Source organism: Lepisosteus platostomus, chromosome 2, assembly GCF_059453375.1.
Source record: "Lepisosteus platostomus isolate fLepPlt1 chromosome 2, fLepPlt1.hap1, whole genome shotgun sequence".
Taxonomy (NCBI): domain Eukaryota; kingdom Metazoa; phylum Chordata; class Actinopteri; order Semionotiformes; family Lepisosteidae; genus Lepisosteus; species Lepisosteus platostomus.
Genome location: NC_142612.1, coordinates 4,150,754 through 4,177,639, shown reverse-complemented (window position 1 = coordinate 4,177,639; position 26,886 = coordinate 4,150,754). Strand labels below are relative to the sequence as shown.

The 26,886-nt window shown below is 43.8% G+C and overlaps 2 protein-coding genes across 7 annotated transcripts in view; one reads left to right on the top strand and one right to left on the bottom strand.

Moving 5' to 3' along the window:
• Positions 1 to 10,065, top strand: part of tab3 (TGF-beta activated kinase 1 (MAP3K7) binding protein 3) — a 29,085-nt gene extending 19,020 nt beyond the window's left edge. For all 3 annotated transcript variants that reach the window (XM_088646723.1, XM_088646717.1, XM_088646732.1), the window contains exons 4-7: positions 2,100 to 2,260; positions 3,776 to 3,869; positions 4,642 to 4,725; positions 5,031 to 10,065. In XM_088646723.1, coding sequence (XP_088502849.1) covers positions 2,100 to 2,260; positions 3,776 to 3,869; positions 4,642 to 4,725; positions 5,031 to 5,179 — 488 coding nt within the window. In that variant the 3' untranslated portion in view covers positions 5,180 to 10,065. The remainder of the gene's footprint in view (positions 1 to 2,099; positions 2,261 to 3,775; positions 3,870 to 4,641; positions 4,726 to 5,030) is intronic.
• Positions 10,066 to 10,914: 849 nt separating this feature from the next.
• On the bottom strand, positions 10,915 to 26,603 carry LOC148675750 (uncharacterized). Of its 4 annotated transcripts, XM_088646691.1 has the most exons (14): positions 26,110 to 26,603; positions 25,130 to 25,154; positions 24,198 to 25,004; positions 20,821 to 20,931; positions 20,254 to 20,377; positions 19,764 to 19,933; positions 18,881 to 19,130; positions 18,460 to 18,565; positions 17,548 to 17,612; positions 15,742 to 15,864; positions 15,026 to 15,199; positions 14,266 to 14,440; positions 12,502 to 12,738; positions 10,915 to 11,946 (listed from the first exon to the last, which is right to left on the bottom strand). In XM_088646691.1, exons 3-14 carry the CDS (start codon positions 24,954 to 24,956, stop codon positions 11,889 to 11,891), a joined length of 2,352 nt encoding a protein of 783 aa, XP_088502817.1. In that variant the 5' UTR covers positions 24,957 to 25,004; positions 25,130 to 25,154; positions 26,110 to 26,603; the 3' UTR covers positions 10,915 to 11,888. The 4 variants fall into 4 exon arrangements, with proteins under 4 accessions (XP_088502817.1, XP_088502824.1, XP_088502807.1 ...); XM_088646698.1 differs by lacking the exon at positions 25,130 to 25,154 and having other exon boundaries at positions 24,198 to 24,997; XM_088646681.1 differs by lacking the exon at positions 25,130 to 25,154 and having other exon boundaries at positions 26,110 to 26,602.
• Between the last annotated feature and the right edge of the window lie 283 nt (positions 26,604 to 26,886).

Sequence of the window (26,886 nt, the reverse complement as noted above, 5' to 3'; positions counted from 1 at the left end):
AATCTTTGACCTATTTTCTCTCGCCAAGAAGACATTTTGAGCAAGCGTTCCAGCAGACAGCTCTGTCGTGGCCCAAGGACGCATGGTGTGATGCGTGTATGCTCATCTTATGATCATCCCCTCTGTAAAATCGCCCAGTATACATTTGGCTCTGCGATACGGATATCTGCAGAGCGGTTTGTTTTCTGGACAGCCGCGCTAATTTGTTGCAGCTCGTGACACAGCTGCCGGCACTGGTGCAATGCTTCCTGTGAGAAGAAACAAAAGTGAAAGTTGTCTCTCTGGGGCAGTGGACTGAAGCAGACTGGAAGTGAGAATGCAGGGTGAAGTTATCCCGGCTGTTTTTCACTGCTCAGATCAGAAAGCCTTCTAATTAGTGTTAAGTGCTATGTTCCGCCTTCGCGGCGGTGAGACTTTTCGTTGCCCCCACATTCCAGCAGGCTGCTGTTTATCTCCCGAAATCAGTGCCGCTTGTTTGCAGAGGTCTGCACGTCACATGGTAGACCTCCCTTATTGAAACAGCGGCTCGGCTTTGTACCCGTGGGTACAGCCTGCTTTACCGCAATGTGAAACTCCTCAGTGGGGCTGTGTTTAACGTACGAAGATGGACATTTTGAAGAGTTACTTTCATGGTGAGTGCACACGCAAGTTTGTTTGTTTTTTTCCTCCTAAAACGTTAGGAAGACGTGACTTGCTTTACAGTCACGGAGTACTTGGAAACTTGAGAAGGTTTATTTTCCTCTGGGTGAAGGGAGGGGTGTCAGACCGGCAGTGCCGGATTAGACTGGATTAGATTGATATTAAAAAAACAAAACAGTATAATCTCCATCTCCAGTTGAGTGTTTTCTGGCGCTGATGCACCCACTTTCAAGATTTAGTAGTTTAGAATATGACATATTGTTAAAAATGTCATTCTCTTAGGATAACCATTTTGAGTGACTTGAATTTAAAACTTTAAAAAGGGAATTTACTTTGAAACGTGCTGGTCTGTAGCGAAGCCTTTTGCGAGAGTTTGTTTTCAGAACTTGAGGGGGTGCGCCAGCTCTCCTGTGAGCCATGTTTGAAATCTGTGCCGACTGCAGGAAACTCCCTGCATAAGATAAAGACTTTTCCGTAAACTGTGAGGTCCCCTCTGTGAGGTTCTGTCGTCTCCTTCCTCTGGGGCTTCCACATGTGCTTCCAGAAATCACGGCGTTGCCGTCTCTCTACGGGAAAAGTACGTTCCACAAAGCAAAATGATTTGGACCCATCTCAGGAGTTTAGAAATGTGCCGCTAGCTCATGTATGAGCTTTCAATCTCCATTGTCTTATGGAGGGTCGAGAAGCAAACCTTTCCTGTTGAGAGATCTGTGGCAGCCTACTGCCACGCTGTGGCAACGTCTGGGACTACAGCAGGGGGCTGCCTAGACATGGGATCTTTCTCTGTGAATTAATGAAAGCTGACTGCAGCAAAAGTGACAGTAGTTTGCTGTACCACGTTATCATGGCTGCAATTTGTAGTTCACTTTCAAAGCTTATATGCTGTCGTATTGTTTTGAAACAACTGTACCAACACGACAGAATGAGCATTTTTCTTTATGGTTAGTTTTGGCAAGCAGAGTACTCTTGGTGAATCAAGTCCCTTCATAGTCTTCTCTGTTCAAGATTAAAAACAATCAGTTTTTTAGCCTGTAGTACAAGATTGTTTTAAGTCTCTGGAGTGGACCTTTGTTTCATCTGTTGGGTTTTTCTTGCTTATTGGAAGGGGTGTGTGTGTGTGATTGCATAAAGCATTGTGATCAGTGATGTCACTGTAATAGCCAGATTGCTATTGAGTGAGTATAACAATAGTAACATCTGTGGTGAAGAGTGCAGCCCTTCTGCACCAGCAGGCCAGGTGGGGTTGCTGATCAAGCACAGGAGGAAGCGTAGTGGCAGCAGGTGTTCATCAGTGAAATGGAAGGATTTAGCCTGCTTTGATCACTGCGATCTCAAGGGGGTTCTGATGGCAGCCAAACGGCGAATGAACGGATGAGTCTTTTTCGGAATGGGGTCCAGTGTGCCCCCCGGGACGGGCGATGAGGCGCGAGCTGACGGGCCCTCGCGTCCCATCTCCACAGCTCTGCTCCTCCACCAGCGGGCGCGCATGGAGAGGCTGGCGAAGGAGCTGCACCTGGAGAAGCAGAAGCTGGAGAAGCTCAAGGCCGACGTCAACGACATGGAGTACGATGCCCTCCGGCGGCGCTTCCGCCGGGTCAACGCCTCCGCCCTCATTCCGCGGGTGAGTCCTCGGGGATCGCCCTGCTCGGGCCTGGGGCCTGGGGCCGTCATCCTCAAGTGCCCAGGAATGGTTTCAGGCCTGTGGTGTGCGGCGTCGGTGCAAGGGCTCTGTTATTCATCTTTCATTTTACCTCCCCCTTGATGATCTCATCATTAATGAGAAAGCAAGTTGTCGTAAGAACATAAGAGAGGCTGCAAAGGAGAAGAATCCAACCGGCCTGCCAGCATGATAGCTAGTAGCTCATTGATCCGGGGATCACGTCCAGGTGTTTCTTGGGAACAGCCAGGGTATCGGCTTAAACTGCATGGTTGGCTAAAGCAACATCGTTAGAGTGTATTTCTTGGAAGGCAGACCTCTTATAGTCTACCCTTGAGTAAGGGTTTGGGCTTTATTCAGATAGATAATTTTTCAAGTGAATATTCTTACAAGATAGGTGGAGCATTTAATTAATGTAAAAAAATACAAAGACGTGCCTCACTGATGGGCAACAATTTGATGCACACGAGTGCAGGTGTGTGGAACAGCTCTGGCAGTAGAGATGTGATATCGTGAAACTAGGACAAACAGATAGATATTAACAACCATTAAGACAACTGCACAACCACAATTACATGACATACAGCAGTAACACTCAATGCATGTACTGGTGTATAAATAACCTGCCTGAAACAAATAGGCATTTCAGAGGCCTATATTATACACACACCCCCAAAACAAAGAATGCTAACCCTGTAACCTGAACAATTACGCAATGGCTAAACAGACCAAAAAGCGGGGGGGGGAATCTTGCTTCCTAAATAAAAGAATGCAGCAAAATCAAATCAGAGTGGGATGTGTCATCCTCTTTGAAAGATGAATCACCAAACTAGGAGAGAATGTTTTTAGTCTAAGGAGTCCAGAATAAAGGCAAACAGAATTTCCTAAAATAAGTAGGATGGTAAACTCTCTCTAACCAGGTTCAAGTGATTTATCAAAAAATCTGGTCTCTGTGATGACTGATCTGAAAAATATGCTTTTTACATGTCACAACATGGTGTTTTTCCTTCTTCTCCGTTTCTCTCTTCATTCTGTTTCCTTCCTGTATTTTCCCTGTTCTGTCTTTCTGCTTTATACAATATTCTGTAATTCTTAAAAGGGCTAAGGGGAAGTTAACGGGATTAAATCTCCAGAAAGTTCCCTTTGATCTTGCCTATAATGCAACTAGATGCATGCCACAAATGAAACCCATTGTTTTCCGAGTTGTGAACTGTCAAAATGTGAATGGCAAATGTTATAGAATTTATGACCCCCATCTGGATTGTATAATATACTGATATTTGCACAGGTTCATACTGCTTTCACTAGGTTAGTACGTAGTTTTCTGTTTCAATGGCTTGTACATTGAGATCGGAATGCTTGAAAAGAAGGCTTTCCTGTGTTCTGTGCAATTTAAGGACTTCTTCTTAAATGAGAAAACTTTCACTCATAAATGCATATTTTAGTACTTGACGTGAGCTTTTTATTATTTTTTGTTAGCCTGAGGAAATGACAAGACTAAGAAGCCTGAACCGACAACTTCAGATTGACATTGACTGTACCTTAAAAGAAATAGATCTCCTTCAGTCAAGAGGTATCAGTATATTGTGATGTCTTTCAAACAGTTGCACACTTTCTGGTGTTGGGCCCCTGAAAAGTCTGTCAGTTAATCTGGTAAAAATTTTGATGTCTTCTATTAAGAACATGCACTCTTTCATTGTTAGACATTTGATAACCATGAAAATGCTAATGCTGAACATCTCAAAATACTGCTATCACCTTTGATGTGACATCTGTTGCAAAACGAGGCAGGATTTCTCCAAGTATCTAGTGAATACAACGGTCTCTTTTTAGGATAGGAAACATTTTCATTTTTATTTGCCGTTAATATTAGTGTACAGAGAATATTTTCACATTTTTGTTGACTTCTGAATGTCAGGACAGCAGTGATGTGTTCCCTGTAGTACTCTGCATATATCCTGAGCTTGTGATTAAGATTAGCTTAATAATGTGTATATATAGTTCAGTATTTTTTCTCTACATGTCATTCTGGTGTTAATTTAGCACCCCAGTGAATCCAATAGTTTATTTTGAAAGATAAGAGATTATAAAGAAATGTATTGATAATATATGTTGATGCTCTAAATAAAACTAATAAAATGTAATCAATATCCATTACAAACCTTTTAAAATATGTCTTTAAGTCTTTGTTTGATGTTATGTCATGTGTTAGCTGAATGATTACATCTCTTTCTCAGTTTTACAGTACAGCATTGATGAGGACTGAATGTTTTCTTTCTCTCTGCATCTTCAAACACTTTTATCCCGGATGAGTGTGAAAGTCTGACCCTGCATTTACTTTCCAGGGAAGTTTGATCCCAAAGCCATGAGCAACTTCTATGACAACATACAGCCTGGCCCTGTGGTGCCCCCCAAGCCAACAAAGAAAGGTGAAGCCTCCTTTCACATCTTTAGATTTTCTAAAAGACATTGATGGGGGAAAACACTAAAACAGACAAGCATTCTCTGCAAGAAAAAAAAGCTTATAGCCAACAATTAAAAGGCCTGCCGAGTGCAAGTGTTAACTTTCCTGCAGCCTGTCCCTCTGTGAAATCTGTGAACGACCAAGACACTTTCTGACGTTTCCTTCTTAACACTTGTGACAGAGCTGCAGTTTTGACGTCTCAGTTGTGTAGGCTGTGACACTCCGGACTGTGAGTCGAGGCTTTTTGCCAAGTTTGTGTCTCTTCTGCAGAGGGAGGGTCAAGCGCCAAGACTTCCTCCGGGGCGCCGCCTAGGGACGAGGATTTTGAAGGAGCTCAGTGGAACTGCGAAAGCTGCACTTTCCTCAACCACCCAGCGCTGAACCGCTGCGAGCAGTGCGAGATGCCGCGGTACACCTGAGCAGCAGCAGCAGCAGGTCGGCCAGCCCCGGAAAAACCGCCCCATCCGCCACCCCCATCCCGTCATTTCGGAGGAGTGCAGGAAGGGCCCGCAGAGGCCAGCCTCAGCACTGACCTGGCACCCCCCCCCAGCAGGGGGGCAGAGCTGCGAGGTGCATGCTTCCAGAACCTCTCCCAACCCGTGAAAGCCACCCGCTGAAGAAGAAGGACCCGGAGTCAGCGCACGCTTCCCGCCGGGAATCTTTTTCACATCCCTCTACGTTCACTGTGGCTCAAGGAGGTCGGGCAGTCGGCAGTGGAGTTGGGATGGAGGGGGGGGCGGGGAACAAAAACGTACAGGTTGGAAAAACGTAAAGCTAAAGGAATGAAAATAGGAAGCTTTTCCTGTGACACTTTTTTTTCTTTTTTCAGACTACAGGGCAAGCAATTCTCCGCTGCTGTGCAATGAAAAAGAGATGACTAATGGTCGTCTATATATGCTGCTTTCTTCAGGGCAACAGCAGTCTTTGCGAAAGCGACCTGGGGCTGGGGAGGGCAGGGCAGGGGTTATTGCACGAGCCGAGGCGAACGGCCTCGTGTGTGCAGTGCGTCCAATGTAAAGGCTCCAGAACAATCACGACTGCTTGCATCACTCGGACATCGCCTGCTCCCATTCCGAAGCCTGGGCTGCGCTGCATGCTCTCCCCTCCTAAGGACGGCCTTTCTCCTTTCATCCGATAAGGCGTAGTGTGTTTTTATACCGTGAGGTTTCCTTTTTTAAAAAAAAAAATGCATAGGAAAAAGAAAAAAAAAGGACAAGGATACCTGCTTCTGTAACAGTCCGGCGAACTCACACAAAACCGTGAACTCCAAACCCCGCTCAGGAAGAATAGTGCAGCCATGATGAGGGCAATGGCATGTGATCGAAGTTTGCTTTCTGTTACATTAGCATAAGAGCTTCCATTCAGTGGAGACAGCAAACTAATAATTACAGCACATGCCGTTCCTTGTGAACGCTCGCAAAACTACTAGACCTGAAAATAATTGATGATTAAGTGGCTGTACAATAGTATTGGTCTGATATCACTTTATTTGCACATAAATGATAATCCAGATCTTGACATGAAATGAGAGATTGTACACAGCGTGTGAAAATTTTTAATAAACAGTGTTCACCTGTTGAATGAAGAACACTAAAGGACTTGCAAAATAAATATATTACTGGTACTTTTATGCATATTATGCTATACTGTATTCTAAAGGTGATGTTTTATCGTGCGGATGCTTCAGGTTGCTGTAATATTAATAAAGCACTCGTTCTGTGTTAAGTAACTGTGGGGTCTGAGGGACACAAAGTGTGAATAATGTGCGTGTGATTAGGTCTGTATGACTGTGTTGTGACCTCATTATGAAGATATGTGCCCTTCTCCCTCCTGCCTTTGTAGAATTCAAAAGCAGTTTTTTGGGGTATCTAATATTTTGTGCATTCAGTAACTTTTTAAAACAACAGTATGCCTCAGTATATATATTTTTAAATCCCTGTTTTGGTTGTCCGAGGTTATTCTGTGCTTTATCAGATGGGTATCTTTAACCAAAACTGAATGTAAGAATAGACTTTGAACGGCTTGTGTGTGTGAAATTTCTCTTCCACATCCGTCTCTCTCAGATTTGGTACATAATCGAAGAGGCAGGAAATGTCTGAGGAAAGTGCTACTACTGTAAAACATCTGCTTGAAATAAGATGCTGTCTTACATTTTAATAAACAATTAAGTGCAGCATTGGAGGCTCATGAAGATCACAGTCATTTTATTCACTCAAGTTCTGAATGCTTTATCAGAAGAACTGCTTTTTAGTTATTTGCAACTATAGTAGACTGGCTGTTGGAGCTAGCGTTTTTCTTCTCTGCTCCAGATCAAGGAATAATCATTTTCTGACACTTTTTAAAACATCTTTAGCCTTTCACTGAAACAAATGCATAGCCACCAAAACTTATTTTATGAAAGTTTTTTTTTTAAATAGTTTTATGGTCACCCTACCTGGAATCTCTAGTTATTTATTGGCTCTGTTTTACAGGTGTACCCCAGTACTGCCATATTGAGGACCTGTGTGTATTTGTGAGGAGGACATCCTTCTGACAGTGTGATTTGTCTTTTGATGTCCTATGAATTCCACCACACCATAGACTAAATTAATGTCAACTGTTGGCATCACTGCAGGTGAAAACCTGGAGGAGCTCAGGCAGTTCCTGGGTCAGTCAGTCCTCGATATGACCAAGGCCTCAAGCCAGCGGCCTCACCTCATGCTCTACAAGTGGGTACCTCAGTGTGCAAATAGTGGTTGAGCCACTGTGAAATAGGGATTTTTTTTAAGTGATCTGGTCTTGTCAATTTAGAGCACTGCAGAAGCACCAGCGCTTGTTCCCCTTGATATTGTACAAATCAAAGCCTTTCATTGCCTTTTTGTGGCAGTGGATTCTTACAAATGATCGAGTCATTACAGTGAGTCCAGTGAACCATGTTGTCACAGCAGAAGAGCATGTCCACACCAGCCTCTGCTGTCCTAACGACAAACTCTGATCAGATATTTGAGTATGCACTTTCCGAATATTGCATCACATCTGTTGATAAGGTGGATGCTGCACATTGTTGGGGGTGGAGGGGAGTCCCCATTACCTGTAAAGTGCTTTGAGTGGAGTGTCCAGAAAAGCGCTATATAAGTGTAAGCAATTATAATTATCTGCAAAGAGAATGATTTATCCAAACCCAATATCAACAAAGTATATAACTAAACATTATAGTTCTCATCTAACAGGAGATTTTTTTTTCCTCGAGCTTTAGGGTGTTCAACTTAACATATCCAAATTATGAAGTCTGTCAACTGAAAGCAAAACTCAAAGCAATGTTCAAAATGTGCATTTAATTTTCATGCAAATGTGTATCAGTGCTATTTCTGAGCATTGCTGCAACCTGTTTGGCTTTTTCACCCATGTATAAAAATTAAATTTCAACAAGATGTGCCCCTGAAGCCAGTTTGATCATGTGAGCGTGCAGCACGCTGGAGTCTTCTCAGTTGCAGATGCTCTTTGAAATGTCATGAAGGTGTCATTTATCTGTGTTAACACTGACACTGTGCAGCGGTATTTACTGTACCTGAAATGCTGCTGTGTATTATTTGTGTACATGTCATGTTTATGGCTTTAAGGTCTCAGTGCCTCAGCTTTATTTTCCTCTCCTCAGGGATATGGATATGGATATGAGAGGGGTGCACAACATGGAGCAAACAGCTCATTACTTCCTAGCAGGACGATGGCTCTGTGTTGTAATGTTTTACCTACAGTTAGGTTTTAAAAGTGAGAGAAACTGTTGGAAGTTAGAAATCGCTTCTGTCTTGGCACCAAAAGCAGTATTTCTCTTTATAGGCCTGTGAAAGGTGGAGTGAGATTATCACTCACTGTCCGAAATATTAGGAACACCCCACCATCTGGTGTTCAGTTGCAGTCATTGCAGCCTGCACAGTAGTTCCATCATGTTCCCCTGGGATTGTACTTCATTTGAGGAGTGTTGAATTAAGCTCTGTTACACCTGTACAGTTTTCAGCAGTAGTATCATTTTTCTGGCCAGGGAGGTGGTGAAAGTCTGCCTCGTGCTCCTCAACTTCGTATTGTCTGTTCCTGTGAGGTAGCCTTATCTTTTTGTACCTTGAAAAATCACATCTTGGGATTTTCTAATATTTTGATTAGTATGTTTCTCTGTATTTATTGCACACATTCTCTCTAATGAGAATTATGCATTAGCTACTGACACTTAAAGTTACTGTTTTTAGGATATAGGCAATTTTCCTCCATTACTTGAAAAAATATCCTCTTCCTGCAGCAGAAAATCTCCCTTATTTCTGTAAGACTGAATAGAAGTATTTACTCGTAAAACACAAATAATAAAATATCTAAATGTTGAAATTTTTAAAGTTGATTACCCATTAGCCGGGGGAAAATCATTCTAACTTGTAAGTGAATAAAAAAAGTATTTCATAGGCTGAAAGTGATCGTCTGCTCCAGGTTGACAGTGAATTCCCCTTAGCTTAGGAAGACAACAGGTAATTCGCTAAAGCAGTGATGTCACAATATAAGTATTTATCGCTGACCCTTAAATCAGTGACGGCTGTACAACGAATGCTAAGCCATTTGCAACTGAAAGATAAAATATAGAGAAACACTTCAAACATGGTGTTCTTGAACCTATGAGCTAATTCACTTGCAGATCAAGAGTTTTCTTTGTGTAGAAAACTACAATGAGAGAAACTCCGAAACAGGTTTACAGATTTGTCTAGTTTGTAAGTGTGTGCGCCTGCTATTAGGACTTTAACCAATTGTAAGATCTTCAGTCTGGTTTAGCCTGACCTGTGGAGACTTCACCATACTGTAGCTGTGTAAATGTTTGCTGTTTACTTAAGCTGCTGTGTTTGTTCTTCCTGATTGCCTTCCTGGATCCTTTAAGTTCCAGCTGTAGTAATGCAATGAATTGTACAAAGGCAGCTGGGCAAATGCATGTGTACTACTGTCACTCAGCAGATACAGCCGTGGTGGTTGTATTCTTTTCCATTTAGAAGCTCAAGTGAGGGAATTGTACAATTGCTGAGAATTACTGAATAAATCGTTAGAAACTGGTATAACAAGCGGCACTGGAGAACTGTCTGATGTGAAGTTCAAACCTTGGCTGCCTTATTCGGCTGCACAGATGATGCTTGAACTGACTCCCTCCACCCTTCAAGCATGTGACTGCACTGGGAAGATGTCTCCGTGGGGGACGTTGCGCTCGTCCACCCACTGCTCCACCACATGCTCTGGTTTGCAACCTGGTTACACTTGTAAATAATGTAATATATTCCAAAAAATAAACTGTATAACAAAGGCTCCAGTCTTGTTTTTAGCGTGATTGTTCCAAAATGATTTTTTTGTTGTTTTTTCTGCCTTTTTTTAGAAAAAGGAAATTGGTATTATGTATGAACATATTCTTAATGACTACCAGTGTATTACCCTTTTAAGCAATCAGTTAATCTAACCTTGCTGAATTATTTTACTGAATAAGTTTTCTAAATACTAGCATGAGAAAAAAATACGAGCTGAACATTTGGAATGCAAGGCCTCATGTGACCATTATATTGAGATCAATTTACTTGGAATTATTTGTCCAAATTTCCTCTTAGTTGACTTTATTTGTTTTTGAACAAACAGGATCTGCTATGATCCCATGTGTCAAACACAGCAAAGTAGCCCAGGTTCCAGTAAGGTGTCTCAGGTGAAGCTCACTTTCCCTGCAAATTCAGTGATGACCAAGCTGTGGCTTGTTATGTTGCGTTATCAGGAATTTTGAATCTTTTTTTAGTCGAGAGCATCAGTGCCCTGCTTTTCATGTCCCTCTTTTAAGTATTGAGAAGTTCTAGCCTTTTTTTGTACAGAGTGATAGGGCGAAGTCACAAGTAAACAAGTAAGGAACAAGTAAAGAAAACACAACGTTTCAGCCGTGGAGCCTCCTTCAGGTGTGAGAAGGCTCCAGGCTCCTCTTTTCAGCAGGGAATAAACCTATTGTTCCTTTGCAGCCTATGCATGCTGATGCAGCGCCCCACCTGATTTATTTAATATTTGTTTTAAAAGAAGTGGCAAAGACAGTTCTAATAATGTTCTTCCCTGAGATTACTGTAACTGGTTTAAAGGTGATCAAGTCCTCTGTAGTAAGCAGGGTCAACAACGGAGCCAGATATTTATCCCACAATATTTATTTTGTAATGTATAAAATACCGTTTACAAAATGGTCCATCACCTAAATATAAAAAAACATGATCACAAACCTATTTCCTTGCCAGTTTAAAATGTATTCCTGTCTTTCTTGGAAAATAAAAACGATTTCAATAATCAAGCTACCCTCACCATAATAAATGTATTTAAGATAGCCAAGCAAATGGTTTCAGAGGGAAATAACGGACCTACAGTTTTGTTTGTTTTTTCAGTTTAGCTTTAGTAGTTCTATTTCAAACTGCCACAATCTTTTTTGTGGTCATAAATATTCCATTTCTCCAAAAGACTGATTTTTCTAACTTAACTGTCTAAACTAGGAATTTCAATGTGTATGTGTTGTTGAATTTAAATTTAATGCAACAGTCCAGTCAAGTAGGTCAAGCTGACGTTTGTTCACAACCTCCAGTATTTAGGGGATTAGGGGAGCCCTTTACACTGTTCTGGGGTCGGTTAAAATAATTCAATAACATCATACATCTCAAAGGTTTTGCGGTGCATTCTCAAAAGTTAATGAATTGCACTTGAGAGATTTGTATTCGCCATGTTTACATGTAACAGACTGCAGTCTTGACATGCCATGTATAAAATCCTCTTAAGTATGTAACTAAGGTGACTTTAAATAACTGCACTTTACAGAAGCCTAGATTATTCTGACACTATTTTGGTATTGTGCCAGACTGTAAGGTGTATCGCTGGGGAACTGATATCTCAGATATTTAAAAGTTAATAGCACATTTGAAAGTAAAATATAAACACTTAAGAGTAGTTTTACAGTAAATCCAAGTAGGATAATTACAAATACGAGGGGGCAGGAGACAAGGCAGAAAAGGCTTTATCGGGGTCCTGTTGGAGACAACTTGGCTTAAAATGGGTCAGACCCTTCTGCAGGTCCACGTGAAAGGCCAGCCATGGGCGGAGGCTGGCGCGGAGGTCTTCTCTTCACTCCCAAGCCATGATCACTTTGCTGAAACTCACAAACACGCCCTTGTCGGGTTTGCTGCAACGGAGAGAAACAGTTAGACGTCTCTCACAAGAGCTCAGCAGGCCTAGCCCTGGGCGTTCAATCAGAGGTCAGGGGTGCTAGGTCCATTCTGAACTGCGGCTATCTTTATTCGACATGCTTTTCTAAAATGCTGTGTATTTACCCCGGAGCACAACAGCAGTACCTCAGCTGAGGATTTGAAACCACAGTTCCTGGGTCCAGAGCCTTTAACACGGTGCAGTGCTGCCTAAATGAAGTCATTACTTTACCTACTCATAGCTTACCAATTGCAGAAGTCTGCTTTTGAAGATGGTTTCTCCTAAACCAGCTTATCTGCCATGATTTGTTTACATAGAAATAAAAATCGTGCAGTGCGTCACAGATGTTTCACTTGTCTTGCCATTGTTAGAGCCGGTGTGAGCACTTGGGGCGCAGCGTGGTTATTGGAAGTAAGGTACCGAAAAACAACGAATTCAAAACCGCGTACTGTCCGCCGATTTCATCATGGATGACTAGCGCAGGTCCCCCCCCCCGCTCCCCCCAGGGTAACAGCATGCGCGAGAGCCTCACCACAGGTAATAGCGAACTCCCTCGAAAGTGCCGTTGTGTCTGCCCACCTCGCCGCCCTCCAGCTCCACTCCCAGGTAGACGTCCTGCCGGCCGGGCAGGTTTCCGACGTACCTCACGGTGCCCTGGCTGATTCTCCCTCCGGGCCGGGAGAACTTCACCAGGTGCCCCACCTTCAGGTCCGCCGCCCCGCGCGGGGCGAAGGGCCGCCGGGGCAGGACCGGCGCCCCCTGCTGGGCTCTGCAGCACACGACAACACAGTTCACCGTGACTATTTCAGCAGCGCTCAGCTCATCGACGGCTGCGTGCCCCCGGCCTGCAGATGATCGAGCCTCGTGAGAGAGGGGCCGGAGCTCTAAGTGTACAGAAATGAGCTGGGTTCTTCCTTGAGTCTAGGCCGAGACAAAAAAAGTTGACTGCCACTGCGCCATGCATCCCTGCAACAGCAGTCTGGTGGCTATTACTGTGAAACACCCCTTATAGAGTGTTAAACTTCACCAGGAATCACAGATGACCTTCCTCTACTGCATTATTCCTTTTAAACGTTAAAGGAATATTAGAATGTCTGTACATGAACGTGAATGAGACATTAGAATACAAAATGCATTACAGAATACAGTATATGGTTTTTCTTGTAGTTGTTTCAGTGCAGATCCATTCCAATTCCAATTCCTAGTTCACCCTTGAAACTCTTTGATATTCTTGTTTGTGACAAAGCAACGGGATTCTGCATTTGACTTTGGTAACGCTGACTCATTAAAAATTATCCTCATAATGTTTCCGAACACATTCTGTTTACTCTAGAAATGAAGCGCTGTACGAATGTATGGGTATTTAATCGACTGTGACAAATACTTAGTACTTAAAGCACTTGTTCAAACAGCAATATAAAAGGTAAAACAGCTGTGAAGTTTGTGTCATGACTTGTCTTTTATCTGTAAGCCTATACAATACAGAAAAGCAGAACATAATTCTGTGACAATTGCACTGTCTTCAGTAGTCTTACATGTGGCTTTTTCTTCCTCATTCCTGTGTAAAATGAACCAAGGAAACCAAACAGCATCTTCTCCATGGGAACAAATGAATACGTTTTGTGCTTTGTTTCTGTGTGCCTAAGACTTTAAAAAGTTATTCCTGAAACTTCCAGTATGACCCACATTTAAACTGTGCTATGTGTTTTCAAAGGTTATTTTTAAAGGTGTTACCTTTTTCTTTAGATTGAACAATTATTTTCAAGCCAAATACTTCCATTTTGAAAACGCCAACTGTTAAAGAATTTGGCCAGTGTAAATGCAGTGTAAACTTACTACTACAGAATAGACGTTAGAGCACATGTCTCTGAAAAGTGCAATGTCAGAGCTATCCAGCCTTTCTAAAGGAAAGCCCCACGACACCTATGAGTGTTATAATCCAATAGAAGTTTGATGCCATCTGACAGATGGTGCTCTTGCACAAGTTGAGGAAAACCCTGGGTAGTTCAAGTCCAGAAGCTTGTCCACTTGAACTCTACTACTTACAATCTCCAGTCACAATCCAGAATCACACCAACAATGTCTGTGTGTGAACAAGGTTCAGCCTCTGCTCTGAGTAAAGAGCCTTTCTGGTTGCCTCACTGTGGCCATCAGGAGTGGCTATTGAGGTGTCTCGGGATCTAGAGACAGGGGTCAATATCTAGCTACTGTAGTGTCAACATTTGCAGCTTCAAAGCAAGAAAAGATCTGAAGTTTTAGTTTGATCTGTCTTGAATTCCTGTCGCTCTGCAGTTACCTGCTCCTGCCCTGACTGCCGAGGGCCGGTCTGTCCCAGTCAGCTGTGGAGTGCCCATTGGCCAGTGAACTCGCCACAGCTTTGCAGGCCAGAGAAGACTGGAGGTGGGTATTTGTCTGACTGATGGAGCACATGTCGTCATCACTCTGCGCATCAGAGTCATCCGATGTGGCTCCTGACAACAAACGGAATGAAAAAGAAAGCAATCAAAGATCGGAGCTGCGCAATGTTCCCTCTTCAGTGTTCGGCCCTTCATTCAGTGTGAGCTGTATTTCCTCTATCTTTACATCTTTGAAACCAAGTGACTCTGGGTGACAGCTCAAAGTCTTGATCAAACCCCAGTTTGCTTGCAGTGCTTTGTGCCAGTCCTCACCCTGCAGTCCCTTTAATGCTGTGGAGATATACGATGGCTGTTTCAGACATGTTCTGCTTATGCTGCTCAATGACTTTTTTGTCATTGCTTGCTTGACTGTGTATAGTTTAAAAATAGATTTACGAACCTGATTCTATTTGAGGATTGCAGGAGGTTTTTCAACGCATTGAGGAATTGCCAGGCTTACAGTAAGTAGCAGGCCCAAACCCCTCTTCATGTAAATCGTTACTAACGGTAAAAAAAATCATCTGTGGCAAATAGGCAGTGCAGATAAATCGAGTCTTTCCAGTAATTCAGAAGCTGGATTTCCGCTGCAGAAGAGTCAGCAGTTTTGGTGTGGCTGGGTATCACATTCCACATACAAGGCAAATCCCGGGCAGATGGTACCTGGTCTGCTGTGCTCTGCGTCCGTGTCTGCCCGGGCTCTGCGCTGTGGCGGGTAAGAGCTGCCTGTGTGCCAGTCTCCGGCAGGCTGCAGTCCTGGCACTGCAGGGCCATGCCGGGAAACGGGGGGCTGCAGGGCGCCGTCCGATCGATCTGCAATCTGCCTCTGTAGGACCTCTGCATCGGGGAAGAAAGAATAAAACCACTCACAGATCAAAATAGGATCAGTGTAGGTAAGGACTGCAGCACAAAGGCTTTGCATGGTAAGAACTTTCCCTGGAACTGCAGTTTTATGAGAACCATAAACCTGTTTTATGCCTGTTATCTTGTTTCTTTAACAAACAAATAAATAGGAATTGAATACTTGGCAGGGGTCTGGGGTTCTCTGTTTAGTCAAGATGCATACCTTGTTTGTAAATATTGTGACTTGTATGTTGTATGTTCCTCTTGTGTTGCTCGCTGTGCGTATTACATTGTTAGTAAATGTTTGTTTAAAACAAAAAAATCCTAAATAAAATAAAGAAATAGTTAATTTGCAATTGATAATTCTAAGTGATGTCTACCCCACAAAAAAGATTAATGTTTCTTTAATGTGAAATTCTAGAGGTCAGTGTTATTTGGTGCAATATAAGTGATGTTTTTAAAGGGGCATCCTTCTTCCCAGTGAGACCCAGCCTGTGTGTCACAGAGCCCTGTCAGGTTTAAAGAAGTCACTGTACCTTTAAAGGCTACCTGTCTGGAGGAGGAGGAGTTCCTGTTGAAGCCAGCCAGGAGGAAGTCGGTGCTGTCGCTGTCCAGGGAGGCGGGAGAACTGCTGTCCCTGGGCTGCCGCCTCTCGCGGGCTGGAGGCGACACCAAGCAGCACAAGCGTTAGACACACAGGTCACACGCCCACCACCAAACTGCGTGCAGCAGATGCACAGACATGTCACAGGCATTACCGAGAGGAGCTGAAGCACAGGATGGCAACCCACGAGTCCCCACTTAAGAACAATACATATTCTGACTTTGAAGTAGATGTACTTTATTTCTTACAACCCAAAAATATTTCTCTCTTCCTAAATGTTCTACTTACACCATGTCAGACCTATAAGTATTTCAAACGTGTAGCGTATTTCATGGCAAACCTCAAAGGGCACCTCAGCACAAAACGTGGTTGTGTAATAGAGGGGCCCCCATCAAGCCATTACTATTAACGCAGGTTTTGATCTATTTAGCGAGTTATGTCAGGAGTGGCCGACTGCAGTCCTAGAGAGCTAAAAGATGTTTATATTTTCATTCAAATGATTTCCAAGCTACTTAATTGAAAAACTGGCTTTAGTAGCCAAAATGAAGCAGTTCCAAGAGTTTAAAAATCTTGAGTGAGATCATGGTGACCTAATAAAAAACCTGGATCAGAGCCTCTCCAGGACCAAGGTTTGTCATGCCCAATGCTGACACCAAACAAGATTCTGCTTTCCCTAAGGGTATTAATATCCTGTGCTTTTCTGGGGGGCTTTTGTTGGCTTTCATATGTTTTCAAGCTCAATTTGTAATAAAGAGTTCTAAAAACGCTTAATCGTGGAAAAAGCAGTATTCACCCTGCACACACAATAAACACACTCCTTGATATTGAGCACCAGAATATGATAAAGCAAGAAAAGGGCATGAGATGTGTATGCAATTAAGATAACGGAGTTGTGGCTTGTGTTGAACATTTGTTCTACATTGCTCAGTAGGCTTTTAAATATTTGAGTATTTAAGTAATGTAGTGTCTGCTATACTGTGCCCTCTCCTGGTGTGAACTGGGAAGTGAAGAAAATGATTTGTCATAATCAAGTCTTTTTTACTCATGTACAGTACTTCTATCTCCACTGTCACTGACAGCCACTCATTCCACTAACAGCTAGGGTAATTACTGTACAACTAACTCATTTTTCTCTCTTCACTGTATTCCTTGGCGTATTGGTATATTCCTCCGAATATTCCTACACACATAAAAGAAGAGGAGACCAGGAAGAAAAAAATATATAATTTCACACTGTTTCGTTGTTTTGAAAAATAGCAGACTGCACATAAATCCAATTTGATTCTTATAATTTATTATTCTACTTTTCAGTAGTGCGGTAAACCCTAATAGAGGAGATGAGAAGCATGATTTGAACAGTGAGTTTTATTAGGGTAACTCATCTAGCTGAAGAGGGGGATGACTGTACCCCCAAACCCCCTCTTTAAAGAAGAATTAGCCAGGGAGCTGCTTCCTGGGTGAAGGTGGGTGGGGGGAGAGATGTGCAAACTATTCACTCAACCAGGAAGAGGGACATTTATACGTAGGCAGGTGCTAACAGATGAGATTAGGTTTTCATCTCCTCCTGTTTGAATCTCCATTGGGTTTGAGCTCACACATCAATACATGGGATACAAATAAGTATCCAAAAGCCAAGTCCAGATCTGTAAGTGTTCTTTAACACTGAGAGGTTCCATTTGTAAGCAGATTGTTTTACACGGCAATGAACATTCCCGATGGGATCTGCGGACTTTCTTACCTTCCCAGGACAGGATCTGGCCCTCACCGCGCCCGTTCATGCTTTCCCACTTCACACCTCCCTTCCTAATTTCGGCAATCGGGCAGAAACAGAGCAGTTAAGCACCAGTGTCCTCTGAGTCACAAAAGCACAATCGGTCAGAAGGTCCTCATCTTCTACAACGCCAATTTAGTGTGCTAATACTAGATCATCAGTTTGATGGCTGCTGAAAGCCAGAATCTTTTTGGTGTTCAGCCTGGGTTTGTCTTCCAGATAACCCCACCATAGCACTTAAGATACATTTTAGCCACCCAAAGCCAACTGGGGAAAAAAACAGCAACTTTTAAACAACCTTATGGCATCAGTGTTCCAGGGCCGGATTTTGGTGTTCGAAGGCCCTAGGCACTTTCACTCCGAAATGTGCAAACAGAGAGGTGAACGCCAACTGGTTGACATGATGCACTTTCAACTCTTCTCATGCTGAACCAGGCGATTGATGGAGCGAGTCGAGCCACCATCACTTCCATCCTTCTAGTTTCCAGAACAGCCGCTAGAGAGCGTATGATTATTGATCTGGAGCACCTAGAGTCGACCGCAAGCATGTTGTTTCAGCTCGTTTTTCGTGAGTCACTGGTGTTTCCCTACTTCTTAGGCCTTAAACATTCTTACAGTGCCTAATGGGAAATCTGGCGCTGCAGTGCGCCTTCATCTTCATTTTTACTTCTGTACTATTTCCAGCTTTTCTCTTCCACTGATCAAAATCAAATAGCAGAATCTAAGGTAAGACTTCTTTGCCAGTTATTTCTTTGCCTGTTATTGGATTACAGATTCAACTGCACACAGAGAGTGCTGGATGGGTGTGCTGCAGGGAAACTGTTCAGGACCCTGGCTGAGACCCTCCGAGCAGGACTGGTAATGGCAGGGGTACGGTACCTGCGCTGTGGTGGAGAGGGCAGGTCTGTGGGCCGGGCCGGCTGTCCTGTCACTGTACTCAGGCCACCTTTGAGCCCCGTACTGTGTTCAAGCCTGTGCTGCACTCCTTCAAGTAAAAAATGAACAGCCGATTATAATTATTGTTTGAAAATCAGATTTGATATGTAACCCCCCATCTATGCTGACATAATGTAAATGCAATAGTTATCTACATTAAAAAACACATAATATAAGGGTAAAATGAGATATACGGAAGCAGAAATTACTTTGTTATTTTGTGTATATTCTGTCTGTAGACCCTAAAAAGTAAAAAAAAAAAAATCAAGTTTCCCTGCCAGGAACTTGAAAATACAAAATAAATCAGTTACCGAGTTACAGGAATTAAGTTTTTTTCCCACTTTTGCTTCATGTGGTCCCATACCCCTCTCTCTGGTGTCCTTCTCGCCGCCCATAATGGTTCTCAGGAGCTGCTCATGCTGCCTCCTCATATCCCAGAGTTCCTCCTTCAGCCAGCGGTTCTCCTCACTCAGCCCGTGATTGGTCTCTCGCAGCTTCCGAGACTCACAGCGGAGCCGAAAGACCTCTCCGCCGGGGTCCAGGCTGTCTCCATGGCAACTGGGCTGTCGGGGCTCCCTGTCGCTTGTCCTCCAGTGTTGAACAGAGGTGTGGGTCTAGTACCGGGACAGAGGAGGCATTGAAAACCACAATCAAACCATCAGGACCCGCTGTGAGAGACTGTTCCTGTTAAAAGCAAGGAAGAGCTTGATTCTGAGAACACCAGGGTGTGGGGCATGAAATTTCAGGGTAAGCACAATAATAATAACATGGCTACCATTATTTCCTTATACTACCCAAGAAATGAATATGCACATGATGAACTGGCACAGCGTTTAGCATTGCAGGCCCTGGGATCCTGGGTTCAATTCTTGGGGTTTCATCCAAGTGCTCCAGTTTCCTCCCACAGTCCAAAAACATACTGGTAGGTAAACTGGCTTCTGGGAGAATTGGTCCTGGTGTATGAGTGTGTGTGTGCGCGCCCTGCGATGATCTGGCATCCTGTCCAGGGTCTATCCTACCTTGAACCCACTGTGTGCTGGGGCAGGCTCTGGCTCCGCGGTGACTCTGGATTGGATCAAGTGGTTCCCCAAAATGTGGACGTAGAAAATCTAAAATAATTTCCTTGTTTTGTGGAATAAAACATTTTCCTAGCTGATTCACGGTCTGCACTGAAAGGTTTGAATCTAAATGGGAGATGGAACAGTACATTTCGCAGACCTGCTATGAAAGAAGCTCAGTGCCTTTACCCTGGTGCTGGCCAGTTTTTGCAGGGCGTTCTGAAGCCGGTCTTCATACTCGAACTTCATCTTGGCCATCTCACTCTTCATCTGGGAGATCTCCTCATCTGCTCTGGCCAGCTCATGGACTGCACTCTCGTTGGCCTCTTGCAAGTCATTGATATGGCTCTTCAGATCAGCTGTGTCCAACACACAGTGACAATGAAAACACTCCTCTGCATAAGACAAGCTACAAAGACAATGCTTTTGCTTTCATATTGAACACTACAGAATTCTGTTTGAGAGAAACGACAAACATAAACCCTGTAAACTGCTCAATTTAAAAATGTTTATATTGTTAGTTGTAACACAGGCATGTTTAAAAAAAGACATTTATCCCATTAAAACAATAAGTGTTTTGGAAAGCATTTATTTCTTAATGTTCAAAGTATAAAAATGCAGCGGAATCACTTGTAAAAGGGAGAGAAATGCTCTTCACTTCAAAACTGAGGTTCCATACCGATCTGTCGCTGCAATATGGGTGGAGCTGTGGGGTTAAAGGCCAGCTGGTCTCGCTCACTCTCCCTGCCCCTGACCTGCTCCTCAAGCGCCTTCTTCTCCTGGGGGAACACAGACCGTCTGAACTGAAAAAGGGCAGCAGAAAGAGTAAATGTCTAGCAATGTTGTTTTGTTTTTATCAGTAGCTTCAGAACGCAATGTGAAGAAGAATTCCAATGGTTAGAAAAATGTGGAAAATAAATCTCATTTCTTAATTGCAACAGTTTAATGGCTTCCCAGAGTTCTTCAGTGCTGCTTTAAGAGGACACACTGACCCTCCAGGACCAGGACTGGGGATCCCTGAACTAGACAGTACTAGGTGTTCTGGGGTAAGAATGATTCGGTTCCACTGATATTCCAGTGTTGTTGAGGAGTATTTTTAATTCATTTGTCAGCTTACAACCTGAATCTGCAGAGACGATCTCTGTTTAATTAGGGGACCCGTTGACATGGAACATTTGGGGTTTGCTGGAAGGTTCCAGGACAGCTATGGGGTTATGACGAGGCTGACGGCGGTACTGTACTGCACCTCTCTCAGCTGGGTTATCTCCTTCTGCCGCTGGGCCAGCATGTCCTGAAGCAGCCAGACTGTGTCCTGAGGTTCATGGCCAGAACCGGTCTCCTCTGCAGACTCCCTCCTCTTTAACGAAAGCAAACAATGTCACTGTCACGCATCAGTATTATCACACTCCGATGACAGTGAGGATGACGCTCGTAATGATGCGATTTCACCTAGAAGCCCCTTTTCATCAAGCTCATCGCATCAACGGCACAACAGAAGCGAAACAAGTGAGGGGGGAAAAGACTCGGCAAGCTGACTTCATGAAACCAAGACAAGCTCTTGAAAGTTTTTTAGTGAAAGCTGTCTTTGCCAGCTGCGGAGGGCTAGACATCCAGTTGCCTCCCTGTGGTAGCTTAGAACAGTGCTCCCCTACCCTTTCCATCCCTTCCATAGCTGTCAGAGTCAGCAGCACACTGGACTCAGCACATGATCCTTCATATTATAAATACAACTCATTTCTGTGCTGAATCAGAGTGATGAAATCTGCCTCTGGTCTAGGTCATTACTCCTGGCCCGGCTTGAGGGAATTTCTTACAGACACCCGCTGTTGTAAGTGACACCTCAGAAATAGCTGAAAGGCAGGATAACATCAACAGGAACAGCCACTGGACCGCAAGGGGAATGGTCACTCATAAAGTCCCATTCATGGTAATAACGTGGCTGGACGCACACTAGAAAGCCCTCTGTAACGCCGTTGCAATTCGGGGCACTGTTGGTAATACACCTCGTGTGCGTCTCCTTCAGTGCTCTCCAGAAGTGGCCATTTTCGTGACAATTAAATTCATCTCAGACCTTCACTGGACTGAGCTTTGACTGTTTGCAGCCCTACAGGAGTTTGGTTCAAAGTGCACAACTGCCTAATACTGAAAGGAACTGATGAAAGTGAAACATTAATCATTTCAAATAAAGCATGTAATGGAGTTTTTGTGATCCAATTTTTTTTTTGGTAGCATGGGATGGATTGTATGTATTCACAAACCATCACTGAACTGTATTCCTGGAAAACTGTGATTATGCTATGACCAGTCTGAATTGATTGTGCAAAAATAGTTCACATTCACAGATTAATGTAAAATTAAAAACTGAGTTCATTATCCAGCCAAACCTGTATTCAATATGTATGTTTGCACTATGGTTAGGTTCATTGTAAGATGATGTTAAGACAGGAATGGAATTGGAGCTATAAGTATAATAATTCACTTATAATACTGACGGATGGAAACAGAAAAAAAGCCATTTCTTAACATATAACCTAGAGGAGATAAATATTATCATTAGTATTACCAGAAGCATAGGAAATAAAAAATCCATTTAACTACATTACCCTCATAAATTTTGTTTACAATAGAGCAAAAACATAAATCTTTACCTTGGAAAGCCTTTAGGTTTCTGTGAAATATAATTGATCACAGAGGCTTTTCACAGACGGAACAACCTGATGATAAAAACTAGGCACAAAACACTTCATGAAAGCCGTCATGTCAAAACTCTTTACAAATCACTGAAGTGCAAACATGATCAAATTTTAATTAGCTATATAGCACACAATAGCAATAGCAAATATCAGTGATCTTCTGACAGAATCCTTTATAAAAATACTTTTTTTCCTCCCCTACCCTTCCTATAAGGAGGTTCTTAGTAAGGAGCATCTTAGTCTTTGTCAGATGAAGTGGATAATCAAAGCACCCCTTTGTTTAAATCCCGTGTGCTTGTAAAAACCCACAGCTACAAAACAAACATGTCACCTGCACTGTATTAGACCGCTCACACAAAGCTCATCGCACCCGAGGCACAGCTCTACAGATCACAGGGCAATCCAGCAACAACAAGACCGGATCCATTTACCTCCTCCGTGCCCGATGTCCAGCCCGTGCGTGTGTGTGTGATGGCGGCTCGTTGTTGTTGTCACGGAGGCAGCCACAGAATTGGGATGCCTTGATCCCTGATCAGCTATGGGATGTAGCCGCAGCCCTCTCCTTTGATTACGCCACATGCTTTGTGACTCGCAATTCACTCGCCCCTCTCAGGCACTCAAAGCAGCCTGCCACGTGATGGCCCTTACCAATGCATCTAATTCACTCTCCCTATCGCTGCCTCCACAGCTCAAAGACCTGCGGCGCTCCTCTGTCTGAGCCCCAGCTGGTGGCTCCAGTGTTATTCCTCTTCGATGACAAAAGCCGCAGGAGAAAAGAGAGACTGGCAGCAACGGTTTCATCTGGTTTCCTTCTAACACGATTTCCTGCAGCTCCTTTGTGTGAAAAATCCGTAACAATCTACCACCAAGCGGGACAGGTTTAGAACATTTTATCTGCCTGTCCACATTTCATCCCGAGCTGACCATGCACACAACCTGACATTTGTTTTTCAGAACTTTGCTTTCACATTTAAGCATCAAGTCATTCATGTAATATTTAAAACAAATTTGTGTTCTAATCTATACACATGCAAAGCTCATTCAAAGACAGATTAGAGTTTTCCAAGTGGACAAATGTTCTAATGTTTTTAATAAAATGCTAAGGTTCTAAGATTGGCCCACATTTCCCATGTTTAATATTATACGGAATATATAACTTTAATGCCATATTGTAACTTTGTGGTGACTTCATTAAACTCAATACAGTGATGGGATGCATCTTCCTAGACCAAGGCTCTTCATTCCCCTTACAGTCATCTGCAAAGAAACCTTGACTCGTTTTATATTACAGAGAACACTCTTTCTCTTTTTCAATCCAAACTTGCAGGACAGAGGGTTCTAATTAAAGTCAGGCAAATGACTCCAAAAAGAGGCTCGACACATTCAGCCCATCCTGAGAAAAAGCTGTGATGTCATCTGTACTAGACCACCAAAAAGGACTATAAACTCATTGAAAAATGTTCTCCCCTCTGCCCCCTTTACCAGCGAATAGTTCACAAGATGAGAGGTCAGAGCGCTTCAAGCAGATACAATTCCTACAGGAATGAACTTTGTTTGCTGTGACTTATAAATTATAAGGACTCCAGTAAAACCCCTTACAGCACAGAGAGTCGATCAAACAGCTGCCAGTGAGAACAATATTGTATTAGAGTTCTCCAGACACTCGGACTCAACCTGTCCTCATCCATTTCATAACTCTGCATATAAAAATTATTCTTAAAATGTGTGGGAGGGTGCCTAATAAATCCTGCCCAAACCCAGACAGAATGCAGTTCAGCACTGATATGTTCATTCTGCTATCAAATACCCTTTTTTCTGTGATCCGTTAGGAGTGGTGAACTTACTGAATTTACTACACCATACTGTTCCTGAACTGTGTTCAGGCTTTAAACACTGAATGAGCGCTGGAGACGAAGGCAATTCCCAGTACCTGGCTGTGGCTCAGCAAGCGAGTCTCGGACTCTGTCACGCTGCCCGAGGAGCAGCTGTGTGTGGACCCAGCTGTGTAGACTGTGGTGACCCAGTTTGTGGGCTGGGACCCCAGCGCCCCTTGGTCCGCTGGAGCCCGGGGGAGGAACGAGGCCGCGTTCTCAATCTGGGAGCTCAGCAGCTGCTTCAGGCTGTTGCTGGGGCTGGAGTCACCCACCAGAGGGCTGCCACCTCTTTCTTCCAGGGGCGTGCAAGCTTCGACACCTGAGGCACCGGGTGGGGACCCGGCCAGTTCTCGGCGGGGTGACGGATTCCCCAGCGGTTTGAAGAGGAGCTCATCGCCAATCAGGTCTTCCACCACGTCTCCACAGTACTTGTCCGTATTTCCCGGGCGACGTCCTCCTCCCGCCACGTTGCCGAGGCTGCGAGAGCGTTCCGGGACGCTCCCGGCCACCCCGGCCATTTCCAGCCTCTCACTCAGCGAGTGGGTGCGCTGCATTGAGCGCCGAGACGGCACCTCTCCGGCCCGCGTGTCCTCCCAGTCTGGGAACACCTGGCTCGACGGTCCAGGGAGCAACGGGCCGGGGCTCCGGTTTCCTCTGGAAGGGGACTCTCCAAGGCGGTCCGGAGCCCAGCGGTGGTCTTGCCTGCGGCCTCCGGGAGCTTTCTTAAACACACCTGGATCTTCAGAAAGCGCGGGGGGAGCTGCACCTGAGTCTGTGTCCGCTCTCCGAGTATCTGTTTCTGCCGGGGAGGACATGGGTGTTCGGGGCTGCTCGTCAGGATCGTGACCTCAGGGTCCTGTTAACTGAACAGATAAAAAACAAGTGGAAAAACGCAGACATTTTGCCGTTTTAAAGACCAAGGGTTGACACCAAACTTCGTATTCTGTCACCTGCTATTTTAAAACAAGGTATTTTTTTCTAATCTTACCGTGTTTTTAAGTAGTGGCGTGAGCCTGTTTGTCAAACAAAAAAAAACAAAAATCTCAATTGAAGCCCAATTTAGAAGGGGTACCCCAATGAAGGGGTACACAATGAGAGCAGTTACTTCTGTGTTACTATTCTGTTATTATAAAGCTATTGAGATTACAACATACGAATCCCAACTAAGGTTCCCTAAACGAAGTGTATTGAGGGACGCTCATGCAGAAACGTTACCCTCGATATATACTGTTATAAATATTAACACAGAGAGTATCTTCCGCAACCAAAAAAAAAATCAAGAAACTTTACAATGGATCCTCGTTGTTAACGTATTTTCTTACCTCTAACTATGCATAACGCAACAACAAAGTGATAGAAATCTCAGTTGCAAGTGCTGGGCTCTTTAAAAAACGTAGTGTAAACTGCATCAACAAAACACAGGAATCCCAGCTTTGCAGACCTTTATTTGGAAAAATAACACACCAGTACTAGGGAGATTTTCAGTGTGTTGCTGCCTCACGACTGGGAACATAAAAGTGAATCTTTCTGGACAATAAATAATTATTTTTAAAACTGCCCCCTTAACATACGAGATAGCCGATACTGTAAAGAGACATACTGTACGATACACGACAGAGAAAAACTATGGAGGACCACGACATACAGTGAAATCTGAAATATTACCAGTGGAGCGTTTCAGGTGCAGGGCGTTTCTACTTTAAAGCCGTGCCTTACAAATAAGTTTACAAATAAACTGGCCCTCGCAGTACACGGGCTATCGTAGCAGAAACCACCTCTTACTGTATACTTAGATTTTATACAGCGAGGCAGGCAATACCAATTCAGTACTCTTATCACTTTATTAACCACGGCTCTCTTCATTTTTAACGTGAACTGTGGTGTTTTTAATTACATTCCGTACCCGTACATAAATGAGATATCGTTTAGCATAAGTTCCTTCGTCGTCACCGTCCTCATCATACTCACCGTCACGGCTCAAGCAGCGATCACACGGCGTCTCTCTTGGCAAGCCTGCCGTTTACAAGGTGAGCCACCAACACACCTGGTTACCTGGTTACCCTGATGCAGGGCTTCAGGTTTTGCCCGCGGGAAGAAACGGCTTGTGCCTGCTGTCGTTAACGCTCCTCTGGCCCGACTTCGACCCGTTGGCAAAGCCAGGTTTCACTCCCAATGATAATAGGAGCGATGGCTTGAGTCCTCAGCACGCCGGGACTTGCCCGCTTGGACCCTGTGAAAGGGGCTGCAAAAAAAAAAACCACGCAGCCTTGGGATCTTTTCGGCAGATCTAATGTTACTTTGTTCACCCGCTAAGTAAACGATCACACACTGAAGCAAGAGCGACTTCACTCTGAACGCACTGGATAGCTGGATACATCACCTGTTTCACACCTGAATACAGTACCTCGGAAATTCCTCTCGACGTCCGAAGATATTCTGGTGACGGTCTCCTGCTTTCACTGAAAAAGCCGTGGAGTAACCAAACAACCCCCCAAAACATCCCTGAATTTGTGGGTGATAACGGCAGATGCATCCAAAGAATGAAATCCCGCTACTAATACGATATTTTGTCTGCTAGGAAATAGTTGCTAGAAATTAGTTTCTTCTATACGGTGCTGTGTGGTTTACGCCATACCAATGTTATGATAGTGTTTTCATTAAAAAAAAAAACAAATGAAAAGATGACTGAAGGAATGGATTATGATTTGTAAATTTTAATGTTATTCACCCAACCCCAAACCCCAA

Coding starts and splice junctions, on each gene's coding strand:
- LOC148675750 (XM_088646691.1), bottom strand. CDS start 24,956: ATGTCCTCCCCGGCAGAAACAGATACTCGGAGAGCGGACACAGACTCA. Junction 19,934..20,253: donor CATATTGCAGCGACAGATCG/GTATGGAACCTC, acceptor TGTTGGACACAG/CTGATCTGAAGAGCCATATC. Junction 11,947..12,501: donor GGAGTTCGCTATTACCTGTG/GTGAGGCTCTCG, acceptor TCTCCGTTGCAG/CAAACCCGACAAGGGCGTGT.